This window comes from Myzus persicae, unplaced genomic scaffold (assembly GCF_001856785.1).
Source record: "Myzus persicae strain clone G006 unplaced genomic scaffold, MPER_G0061.0, whole genome shotgun sequence".
Classification (NCBI taxonomy): domain Eukaryota; kingdom Metazoa; phylum Arthropoda; class Insecta; order Hemiptera; family Aphididae; genus Myzus; species Myzus persicae.
Window position 1 is genome coordinate 50,067 of NW_019104415.1, and position 13,706 is coordinate 63,772.

Consider the following 13,706-nt stretch of genomic DNA (forward strand, 5'->3'; position numbering starts at 1 on the left):
TTTATTGAAACATTAAAAAAAGAAGAAAGTTTAAATAAAATGATAATAGAACAAATAATTGCTGGGCATGTACCATGTAAAAAAAAAAATATAATGATTTATCTATTAGATTAATGCAGATATGTACAAATGTTAATAATAATCCAATATGCGAGGTTTTGAAAGGTCTTTATAAATAGGCGGAGACTCGTTTGCGCACTTATTAAAATATTTTTAAAATTTACAACAACTCGTTTGCGCACAAACTAGTGAACAATGAAAACCCGATTGTAGGTATAGTTTTTCGTGTACAGGATAGGATGCTTTAAGCTACCCATACTCGATCGATTATGACCGTATAGTCTTAAAGCAAAACGTGGTTTCCTATAAGTTTTTATCTATCAAAAACGGCATTAACGCTCGCCAAGTTCACGAGTCATGAGTATACAAGCTTAAATATTTCTAATTTTACACTATTTTTGTTAAATGTTTCCGGCGATAACTGAACCTAACCTAAACCTTATTAGTTATTACAAATCTCTTTTATACATTTTAGTTTAGTCTCCGATTGCGATTTGCGGTGTATAATAACAATGGACGCTACTGTCGCTACTTGTTTAACACGGAGGAAAAACGTTGTAAAATATTGGAAAATTTCAAATTTCGAGAGTATAGGCAATTAAAAAATGGAAATTTCAATTGTCGGTGTACTAATAAATTTTGCAATGCTAGTATTATTGTAAACAATAATGACCAAATTGTCGAACAATCTAACGCGGAGCATAAACATGATGCATATTCAGATCAGGTATATCAAGAGAAATTTGTATGCCCGTATAAACAAATTAATACGTCAAGAGCTAAAAAACACCGATGTTGCTGATAATATGGAACATGGTGACAATTTGAAGGAAAATGTTGTTTGAGTTTAATAATTTTACATCAGTAATGAGTAATGACCAATTCAAAAATTGTGAGGTGCGCAGATAATGTACACCCTATACATGGATACATTTCTTTGTAAAAAAGGTTTCTATTGTTCGTAAATTGTGCGCAAATGAGTTACGTTTTTGTGCGCAATTGAGTTGTACAAAAGGTAAATGTGCGCAAATGAGTTGTAGCCTTATAAATAGTAATTTTTTTTTTGTGTTTTTTTTAAATATTTTATTTAGATTATTATTATTTTTTTTTTTTATTGAACATTATAGCTTCGACAGCATAGGCCATTAACTTTTAAGATTTATACTAATACATATATATTTAGAGGTGAAAAAAAAGATCGCTGTAATAACAACGATTTTAGTTACTCTGTTGTAATTTAAAAATATTTTTCGTGGATACTTGAAACATTTAAAATAGGTACCCGTATTATTATACACACATAACATTAATTAAAAATGTCATAAACTCAATGTTTTTGATAGATACAGTACAACTCAAAGTAGAATAAATTAGGTAATTTAATAGCAACAATGTACAGGGTGATCCAACAAGTATGCTCAACGCCTTTTTTTTTTAATAATGAAGTTTTTCAAACTCTGATTTTTGGAATCTTTAAATATACTCAAAGAGACAAAGACCATATTTTCATATTCTTGAGATTTTTTGTTCCACTTAAGGAGCCTGTGGCGATACGAACCTTTGTTTTTCAAATGACAACCCCACTTTTTTTCTTTAAACTGCTTAGCGGATAATTTTTTTGAGAATATTTTGATGTATCGAAATCAAAATTCGAACGAGTGGTTTCCTAGTTATTGGACAATTTGTACAAAGGATAATAGTCCATAATAGGGATATGCTTATACAATTCTATACATGGAATAAGAAAAGTAACTAAATAAATTAAGAAGGATTTTACTTGCAATTTACCTAAGTGTTTGACTAAATAAAAATAAAATGACGTATTATTTTATATTATGTTATGTGTGTAGACTATAGATAACAACGTATATACTGTGTAAGCTGTAAACATATCCTTCTTCCCTATTTATTATAAACTATATTATCCTTAGCACAAAATGTGTAATAACTAGAAAACCACTAGTTCGAATTTTGATTTCAATACATAAAAATTCTCAAAAAAATTATCCACTAAATAATTTACAGTAAAAAAGTGAAGTTCCTATTTGAAAAACAAAAGTTTGTATCGCCACAGGACACTCCTTAAGTGGTACAAAAAATCTCAAGAAAATGAAAATATGATCTTTGAGTATATTTAAATATTCCAAAATTCAGATTTTGAAAAACTTCATTACTATAGAAAAAGGAGGCTGAGCATACTTGTTGGATCACTCTGTACATAAAATAAACTTAGTATTTTAGAATTCAGTACCTTATCAAAATTCACATTTTAGACAGATATTTTCTATCATTTTATTGATTGTCGTACTTGTTATGGATTTCTATACGATCTAATTTTTTTTTGGTCACTGTGGATGTGAAGTTTTATTTTTTGTTAAAAATTGAGGTCGGATCTCTTAAAATCCTTAAAATATGATGTTTTTATGTCACATAAAATAGGCAATGTATTTTCTTAATATTTTTTTAATATAAAAAAAAATCAGTTTATTTTTTAGTAATTTGGTTTTAAATATATTTAATTTAATTAATTTTACAATATCAATGAATAACTATATATTGTTTCATGTGTTCCGGTGTCATTTTAGTACCCCGGTTTGTAAGAATGTTTTGTATATAGTATATACTGAAGGACCGTTGGACATCAATCGATGTCACTGGTGAATATTGTGAGACGAATTTAGTTGTGACAGCTAACGAAATGTCCGTTGTGCTATTGCAATTGATATAAGGAATACCTGGAGATTATTTTGTATTAAAACCCAGAAATAAATCGTTGAGAGAACATTGTATGTATCAAAGTGCTGATATACGTGAAATATGTTCATACCTAATATTTATAAGTAAGAACCAAACTGAAATGTACTAAGTGTATACTTAAATACAACATATACAAAACAACTTTTAAGTTGATCCTAAAACCAGAGCTTTAAAATATATTCTACTTTGTAAAAATTATTTTATAAAAAAAGAAAATAATAATCAGAAATTTAAAATTCCATTTATAAAATATATAATTAGTAATAATGTTTATGATATTGCATATATTATAACTATATACTATAAACAGAAAAGTTGCAATTGAGTTATTCAGAAAAGAAAAACGTAATTATTTACTCAGTACCCCATGTATATCGGAGCCGGCTTTGATCGTATATAATCGTTTTTAATATTTTTTTAATATTTAACAAAATATCTTCTTCAATGTTCATAAATAAAAATGTATCAATTAATTTGTCTTGATTTAAGGTGTTTTTTAGTCTATTGAATACGTATTTTAGTTTTAAAAATGTTATTTCACATTTTTCTTGAGTACACGATCTAAAATATGAAAATAAATTTGTAGGCCATACAAAATGACAACAAGCCATATAGTATGTAAATTATATATTTTTAAAACATTTTAATTTCAAACTATACAATTTTGACAGTCATTCTTATTTTTAATTTCAAAATTTTTTATCAAGTTTCCGCCTTCCTCAAAATCAGATTGTATGTTTTTTATTAACTTTTCTTTCATAAGCTTCCTGGTTCTTAGTGTTATATTATTGATATACTTGATCCTTAACCATTTTCCATCAAAATCAAAAAGTTCATCAGCCAAAGTTCCAACTATAATGTCTTCATATATTTTTTCAAAAATACCAACCAAGTATATAAAATATTTGGAAATTTGAAAATTATGGTAATTTTTAATATTTTTAAATCCTAAAGGTTCTTAAATTGACATTGATCTTTCTATTTTGTATTATTATTCACGTTTGAAAAAAAAATTAATATCAACTAGATATTTTTAGCAAGTGGACCAATTTGGGCATGTACAATTTGTTGTATACCTACTCATTAATCATTATTAATTAATAGTTACCTATTAGTTTAAGTTTAGTAGGTACCTGGTGGCTGGTACCTAATTATTATTATATTTTTATTATTTTATAGAATAACTGCTAAATTGAATAATATTCTAAAGGTATTGTATTATGACGTGTAGGTAATTAATACTATTTTAATAATTAATATTATTACTATTATTTAGTTATTATTATTATTAAAACAATTATTATTATAGCAATGCAATTATGCTTACGACACGAAATTCCATGACAACGAAATATAAATCCGATTATTATTGTTATTTTTATCTATTTAGATATTTAATAATTATTAGTATTTAGTATAGAAAAGTGAGGCTTAGCGTCGTTTTAATATTTATATGTATATATTATATATTTTTTTATTAGTAAGTAAAAACCCTCGGCAAAACGGGCCATCGAACTTACAAATGATTTAATTATCTGTCCACTTGTATTAAATCTTGATTTAAAGTTTGGCGGCAGTGATGAATTCGATTAAGTTGGATATTGACTGTGAATGGGTGTAAAGTATTTCAGCTGAACTGTTTTAATATGATAATTATTACCCTGCAAGTCGATTAAATTAATCAATAAAATAATTGTAAATGTTGAAAATATGGCAGAGGTTTTAATAATATATTATATTTATATTATTATATTTTTAGTACATTTACTGGTACATCATCAAGACATCAAATCATTCCAATGGTATTTTAAAGTGCAACTTTAAAAAAATGAAATGAAACTCCTCCACGAGAGTAAATAAAATAAATAGAACTATCAACTAATAAAAAGAATCAAACAAATAAAATTAATACAAACGTATCACGAACTTGAACTTAAATTTCTTGATCAGTTTATATAAATCCTTGCAGCGAGTATGTTTATTTTCAAGAAAACTAGATGTCAATAAAAACTAAAAAAGAAGTTTATCTTCATACGCAAGACTACAAACAGCTATACATTTTTTTTGATTGTGTACACTATATGTAGTTAAAATAATGCTTCGATTTTCAACTTCAGTTTCTTTTCCGGTGGGAAAGTGAATCTAGTTGTTTTACTCAGGAGGTCAACCAATTCCTCACTAGTTTTCAAAAGAGCCGGTAAAAATAAAAATAAATGTTAAGGAAAATTTTAATGTAAAATCGATTTTGGTCTTTGGTGTAACTAAAAAGAATTACCGTAGATATATGACATTTGCACTGAATATTTATTTAACAGTTTTATGTACATCAAAAAATGTTCAAAATATTACGACTCATGTTTAGCTATTTATAGGCATAAGGAAATATCGATTTCCCTTTTTTTTTTATTATTGGCGACATTTGGTCAAAAAACTTTAAGATGTAATACAAAGTTTCTCGTAAGTTGTTTCAAGTGAAAATTAAAAAAAAGTTGATCATAAATCCACAATAATTTTTTATGAGCATCTGAAGTTATAAAATTTCGACAAAATTCATTAAAATCACGAACATTTGCAATTTATTTCAAGTTAGAAATTCATAAGAATTTTCCTATTTAAATCTAAGATTCGATATTTCTATATAAGATTGCCCTTTAGATTTCCTGCAATCAACAAAAAAGAAGTTTACGGGAGAGTCAAATTAATTTTTTACGTTGGACAATGTACCTATATGACCCGTAAATTTACAAATTCTCATACGATTCTTCTTATTTTGTTGTTATTCAAAAACTATTAGGCGTCGGTACTTGACATTTTCATCAAATGTTTATTTTATCATTTCCTATGTATGATAAAATTTTCAAAATATTTTGACTTGTTTTGTGTTAATGTATAAAACATTTGCAATTTTCAATTTGTTTAGCTTTTTATTCTATAAAATATTCGAAACACGATCCAGTTCTGAACCTGGCTCTAAAGTTAAAAAAAGGTAATATCCTACTGTGGGAAACTTGAAATAATTTGATGTTTGATATTTTAGTACCTATCTATTTCACAACGTACAGTAGCTCAGTACCTACTTACAAACAATTATTGTATTTAGATACTTTTACTACGTTACGTCCGACGTCGCTATGTACCTATAAACAGTGTTAACCTATTTAACAAAATTAATCATAATATTCGTTACTTCAATTTCGTAACTACCAATAAAAATTAAATATGTTGTGAATAAATTACGTATTATGACAGTATTACCTATATAATAATAGGTAAAATTAACCGAAGTTATGCACCTACAATATATAGAGTAACTTTTTTTTGGTAGAGTGACTGAAGGAGATGGATATGTAGAGCAACATCTTGTAAAACATGATAAAAAAAAACCTCTTTTTCACTACTTGAATAAAGTGAGTCATATTAGACATTAGTATATTAAAAACACGTTGTGCCTATTTATTATGACACGTAGCCTGAACGCGGCGGCAGCAAGCTCCGTGATTCGAGTGAGTGTGTGATAGCGCTCCGAGGAGTGACGACGGCTGCGGGCTGATAAGAGAACGCAAAAAACAAAAACCGTTTAGCCCCTCACCCCCCGCCACCGATCACGCAGTGTCCACAACAACACGCCTTAACAGCAGCAGCCGTCGCGTTATTTTATTAATTATTAGTTATTACTCTTTATCGTCGCCAATACATCGAAACATCGCGTATCGCTGTCGCGCCGGATTAATATAACTATATATTAATAATTAATAATATTTCTATGACTTCAACATTGAATTCGATAACTAACATTGCCGAATAACGATTGAGATTACCGCTATTTGGTGATTGCTGTTTTTTCCTGTCGTCTGCCGCGCTCGGCGTTTTGCAGTCGTTCCGAAGTAGTCGTTGTCGAAGTCAAACGAACAGCTGACGCGTGAGACACAAAATACCATCCACGTTGTCTGTCATTAGTGACCAGGCTCTCCGTCACTTCAACAATGGGTAAGGGCGCGAGCGCAAACTATTGTGTGTTGTGTTTCGGCTCCGTAAAGTCGGTGATCTACATTTCCAGCCCTCGTCGTAGGTCCTGTAAGCTCTTGCAGATTTGATGTCCTTCGAATTGATTTGACAATACCTGCCTGTCCGTCTCTGTCCTCCCAATTGCGGTGTTTAGAGGTAATGTAATGGCTGTATCCATTGATCTACCTGTTACCGACTATCTAAATCTAATTGTATCATTTTTCCTGCTCTCAGTTTCCGCGTTAGTTTCACATTTGTTGTTTCAAAATTTTCTAGTATAACAATGAAAAAAGTATGCTGTTTATTTTTTATATTTTGATATCTATGATTATAAATAATGTTATTAATTATTATTATATTAGGCACAAGGACTGAAACCGGACCAAAAATAATCAGTTTTAAATTATTAAAAATCAAAACCTTTATTTAGTAATAAAAGTACTGGAACCAAACTGAATTTTTTTAAATTAAATAGTTTTTTAAGTTTTAAAAAAAAACAATTTATTTATTATCATAATTTATTATTTATTAGTTTGTATAGGTACCTTTAAATTATTATGGATGTATAAGCATCTGCCTTTTCTAATATTTTTCATACTGCTTATAGAGCTATTCCAAATCTGCATAATGTATAGTATTTAATAAATATAATTTTGTCAAGGGTGACAATCATTTTAAAAAGTTTTGTTTTCATTAATTTATGCTGTAATTTTCTATACTTAAGTTATGCAGGTCAATATAATATGGGATTTTCAAAAGCAGAATGAATGCACAAATATTTATAAGCCTTTTTTAAATTTATATATCAAATACTTAATAAATTGTAATAATAAAAAATCTTTTAGTAATCTATATGATATATTATAGTTGCACTTATGTCTTGAATGATATACCTGTACAAATTTCAAATATTTGTTTTTTGTGAGTGGTTTAAGTTAAGAGGACAGTTCTATAATGAACCAGTTTTTTTATTTAAAAAAAGTAAAATGTACAATTGATATTATACTATTTTATGCTTTGATATGACAATAGTATGGGTAGTTATTTTATAACTAATAATTTATAACTTGGTTTACTATAATTTAGCTAATGTATGATCAATATAGGTACAAATATAGTGCAATTTTACTTAAATCTCATTAAAAAAATTAGCCCAGAACTAAGACATTTTTTAATATTATTTCTTATTTTACCCCTTTTAGCCATTTATTTAGTATTATTATTTAGAAGTAAATGAAAATAATTTATTATTTGTTTTCTATTATACTATTATTATTCTATGTAAATAGTAAGTAAGAAATGAGAACTAAGAAATTACAAATTTTACTGATGTCATTAACTGGTACCAACAATTTCTGGAACAGATACCTTTAATTTTTGAAATAAAACCAGATAAGTTATTTTATTTTTGGAGAACTGGTACTGGAATTATTACCGATAAATTTAAAAGGTCCAGTCTAGGATTTAGGTATAGTATGAATGCATAGCATAAATTTAGGTTTATTGTTAGTAATAATTTACATAAGTTCCTGATTTCTACATTTATACCTAATAAGTTAGTTAAAAAAATGGATGAGTGTAAAATGTCATGCCTACATGGCAACTATTATAATACAAATTTGCTAATTTTGAACAACGGTTAATGAAGTTCATATTAACCAGAAATATTATTTAGATGGCAATATTATATACTCAACAAATGAATTATATACCTAATATTCTTACTATAAAGTTTGTTGTGCATAGGCATGAGTGTGACAATTTTTAATTTTTCGAAGTAACTCCTTGGGTAGGTTCTAGAATAATTTGACATTTTATTGTTTGTGGTGCTTTAATTTTGTTGCTGTATAATTTTATGTTTGTACCTATATTTGTTGTCTTTATATTTATAAGGGCTATTATTTATATAATTTAATTCATGGTGAGTCAAGAAAAATAATGTCTTCTTTATTCTTTTCACAGGGTCATAAAAAATAGAATATGTATGATAAATTGATGAGGCTGAAAAATGTATTGAAATATTAAAGCTAGGCAACAAATATATATTTTTATGTTTGTGTAAAATAAAATATTTTGTATATCTACAATTAATTTGCTATATAGCTCCAAATAATTTAGGCCAAATATTGATATTATGTACAAATTAATTTCTAAGTCTAGAAAAAGCATTTAAAATCAAGAAAAAAACTATAAAAGCAACTTTTTTGAATTTTTGTTACTATTACAATTTATTATTTGAATAATTGTTTACTTGCAATAAAAATATTTGATTATAATAAAAGTGATTCATATCAGATAACTGTTTAATTTTAATTTTAATCAAAAATTTAGAATTCAATTTTTTTTTAAATTGAAACTTTTTATTAGTTGGTATTTTTTAAAAAAATAATAATAGTTACAGGTGGATTATAACTTAAAAGGTATTAAAAATACTAAAAAGTAAAAAATACTCAGTTGGCCAAAAAATCAAGAAAAAGCAAAATTAAATAATCTTAAGTATAGGTATACATTTCTTAATCACAGTAAAGTTTTTTTTTAACTGGTACCTATAGTAAAAATAACCAAACAAACTTTCAAAATCCATCTTTAATAATAGTCAGACTGCATTGTGTTTTGTTTCCCCATTTTTCCAAAAATGTATGGGCAAGTAACCTTTTTCTTTTTTAATTGTGAGATCAGGTGGGGATTGTTATTACATTTCTCCAACAAGCCTCACATTGTTTATTTTAAAACAATAAAATGTACGTCACTGAGCAAATTACCTGCTTATTAAATTTAGCACTGTCTTTGACAGGAAGTTGTCTTTTCACAGTGATTCTGAACCGGGGTGCGGCGAACTTTGATTAGGTGTGCCAAGTAGTTATGAATAATTTAAACATTTATTAACATTTTCTGCAGTTTTTAATATTAAAACAGTTATCATGGGTGATACAAAATACCTGTGTATTTTTAAGTTAACTAATTTTTTTTAAAACATTAAATGTATGTTTGGTTGTAAATACATAAAATAATTGCTTCGTGTTATAAATCTAGCTTGACTTTGTATAAAGTAGGTATGAACAATTGAAAATTATAATATTATTTTAATTTTCAATGTGATTTATATTAATTTCTGATACTTCTAATAACACAAAACTATATAATACAATATTAAAATAATTATTGTAAGGGTTCTCAAAGTCTTTAGAAAATACGCAAGGTAATCACCGCTATACTCAGTAATTTATCTTTAGTAAGTTGTATTCACATACAACAGGCCTAAATCGAGTTAACTACTGGTAATAAAAAAATGAAGTAAAAAATACAACAAAACTTTGTATACCTACAGCCATTGCCGTTAAAATTATGTTCAACCAATAAATAATGGGTGGATAACATATGTCCGAACCACCAATTTGAAAAAGATGATATTTATGGATTATGAAAGTTTATCATGTGGGAATTAATTGCTGCATTATATTATGTATTATTTTGTAATGTAAGTGTAAAAATAAATCAATTATCTTCTGGTTTTTATTCAGCTTATGTAAGTGGGAACAAGTTGATCTTTTTAAAATAGGTATAGAGCCATGATTAACTAATTATGTGTGTAAAACGTTAGAACCTATTTGTTGTGCAAAAAAATTTATTTATTTTATTATACTTATACAATTTGAATTTATCTATGTATTGTTTAAGATTCAATAATGATGGTAGGTAAAACAAAGAAAAATTGTTTTAATTGGCTTAAAGACATTTTTTTAAACTTTTTATTTAATATTTGAGTATTAGTTGGTTACTTGGATTCAAACCTTGGAAATTAGTGTTTATTATTACTCAACTTAAATAATTTAAAATACTTGCATTTTTGAAAAATAAAGTAATACCTATCTAAGTCGATAGCTATACATCTTATGTAAAAATATTGAAGTTCTATTATTTTCTCATTAAATATATCTATAATTATTAGAAAATAAAATTGTTAATTATAGAAATGAGAATTTTTGAATTACTTCCCAATTAATAGTATAATTCTTGATCCATATAAAATTTGTTTTGTTAATATATTTATAACCAAACTAGAAAATTAACTTTTTGGCTTAAAAATATTAAATATATCTATTTTAAAAATTGTGAATTATAATTTTTCAGGGGGATTTTACAGTTATTTCAAGAGTCTATTTGGTGAAAAAGAACTGAGAATTTTAATCTTGGGCTTAGATGGCGCAGGAAAGACTACCATATTGTATAGGTTACAAGTTGGTGAAGTTGTAACTACTATTCCAACAATAGGATTCAATGTCGAGCAAGTTACTTATAAAAATATTAAATTTCAAGTTTGGGATCTCGGAGGCCAAACATCTATTAGGTAATATTTTATTTTAATGTAATTACTTACAGAAGTTTTTTTTAATTACATACTATAGTACATAACAATAGTAGGTAAACTTAATCTAAAACCATCAATTGGTATCCATCTATCCGCTCTATTATACTATAGAATAAAATATAAATATACAACTTATATTTTAGATACTTTTGTAGAAAAATAATTATCAATATTTTGTTGAGTAAAAACCCATACAATTTCATTGTTCCAAAAATGCTGTCATCATAAATTATAAAAAAAGGTTTATTAATCAAAACATTAATTTTTTAATTTTTCTCTCAAACATTTGTTTTATAGGCCATATTGGAGGTGTTATTATTCAAATACAGATGCTGTAGTATATGTAATTGATTCAGTTGACCGAGAAAGAATGGGTATAGCCAAAGACGAATTGATGTATATGTTAAAAGTAAGCAATATTTTAACTATTGTAATTAATTACATCTTGATTTAATGTTTCTACAGTTAATTTAATTTCCATGAATTTATAGGAAGAAGAATTAAATGGTGCTATTTTAACAATATTAGCAAACAAACAAGACGTTGAGGGTTGTATGAATGTTACTGAGATACATCAAGCTCTTGGATTAGACTCTTTAAAAAATCGAACATTCCAAATATTTAAAACATCAGCCAAAAAAGGTATAGGACTTGATGAGGCTATGGATTGGCTTTGTAACACTCTACAAAATCACAAATAATGAAATGCTGTTTATTATATTTCTATTGTAATTAGAAAATTGTACAAATTAAAATGTTATAATGTTTAATTATGTCCTCTCTATTTAATGAAAATGTTAATTCAATTATATAAAGTTGGCTACTAAATTATCAGCTGTGATATCATATTTTATACTCCACAGCTAGTTTTTTTTAAGGTTCAAACATTTTATTGTTATTTAATATTGACCATTATATTATTAATGATAAATTATTTTGGTAGAATAATACAAAAGTTCAAATAATACAGTAGGGCGGTTGAAAGCAGTTAGTATTATAGTTTTATCAATGTAATAACACATTATTTAGCAGAGATTTCTAAGAATTTTAATTGACTCTATCAATTATATTATTGATGAGAATATGTTTTTGAAAAGTCTCACATAATCATGATAATTACTACGCCCACTCATACTCTGTAAAATATTTAATGTATTTTTTATATTTTCTATAACACACTCCTTAAAAAGGATTGCTTTCAGCCTCCTTAGTCATGGGTGTATTAAAATTGTATATGTTAGCGGCAATGATATAAATCATGTCATTGTCAATAATTATTGGGCAATATAATTAAAGACTGGACATTTTAGGAAATCCAAAGAAAGTACTTCTTTCAAAACTAATTATTCATTAATTGTGAAATGTTGTTATTTATTGAAATAATATACATAAATTTATATTTTTTCCATGTATGATATGGGCAATCAATTTTTCAATGATATGTTCCGTCTATTATTATCATAATATTTATATTTTATAATTTATTTGTATAGTAATTATTAGTAGGTAATAGGGTATTATATTATGATATATTTTTAAAAATATCTATTTTATTGAAATTATAATATTAATAGTATACTGTAATAGTTATTATTTTTTATTTACTAGAATATTTACATTTATAGACATTCTTGATGCTAATTAAGGGTAATGTGTAAATATTTCATCATTGTTATTATTTAAAATAGCTAGAAAATAACATTCATTTTGCAAAATAGATACTATCTTTATTAATTAATTCTTCACCACAATAAAATATAAACATTGCTGCTAACATATATATTTATATGCATATACACATATTCATTTATTATTTAATAAAAATTACTATTTTAAATTATATTTATTAAAATATTTGCATTACCTTTTTAAATTTCCACATTAAATTATTTAAACATTTTCATGAAGTATTTTTTTTTTCACATTAAAAGTAAATTTATATTTATTATATGCTGTTTGTTTGAGTTGATTGTTTAATAGTAGCTTACATAGATCACTAGTCTTTACTGGCTAATTATTAATGCATTATAAAATAGCATAATAATAATAATTATAATAGGATGTTGACAAATGTGAATTTACTCATTAGCTATTAGACTATTTGATTCCGACTGTGTATTATACCACAATGAACCTATCTTATGCCAATTAATTGTACCAACTATCCTAGTCATTGGATACAACTTCTGAAAACATATTTTAATTGGTTACCTATAAAGTTCACACGAAAACAACTCACACCTAAGAATTTAAAAATGTAAGAAAGAAACGTTCAAGTACATTTCATGATGACTTCAAGGATGATTTCAGGCATTTTATCTAATAAATTGGTTGGTTATTACATTGCTTTGACAAAAGGTTAATAGTTTCGACAATAAAAAACTAATAATTAATTTAAGAGTTTGAAGTGATCTTCTATTTGAATATGTGATTGCTTATCAAAGACAACACCAATAATTTTACCAAAATTATAATATTTTAATACTTTGCCTATAGATAGACAGATAGTACTGTC

At 26.2% G+C, this 13,706-nt stretch overlaps 1 protein-coding gene across 1 annotated transcript; it reads left to right on the top strand.

Annotated features, from left to right (window-relative positions):
* Positions 1-6,416: 6,416 nt before the first annotated feature.
* LOC111042006 (ADP-ribosylation factor-like protein 1) lies at positions 6,417-12,183 on the top strand. The gene is made up of 4 exons (XM_022326493.1): positions 6,417-6,804; positions 10,954-11,170; positions 11,489-11,600; positions 11,683-12,183. The coding sequence occupies exons 1-4, from the start codon at positions 6,801-6,803 to the stop codon at positions 11,890-11,892; spliced, it is 543 nt and encodes a 180-aa protein (XP_022182185.1). The 5' UTR covers positions 6,417-6,800; the 3' UTR covers positions 11,893-12,183.
* The last annotated feature ends 1,523 nt before the right edge of the window (positions 12,184-13,706 follow it).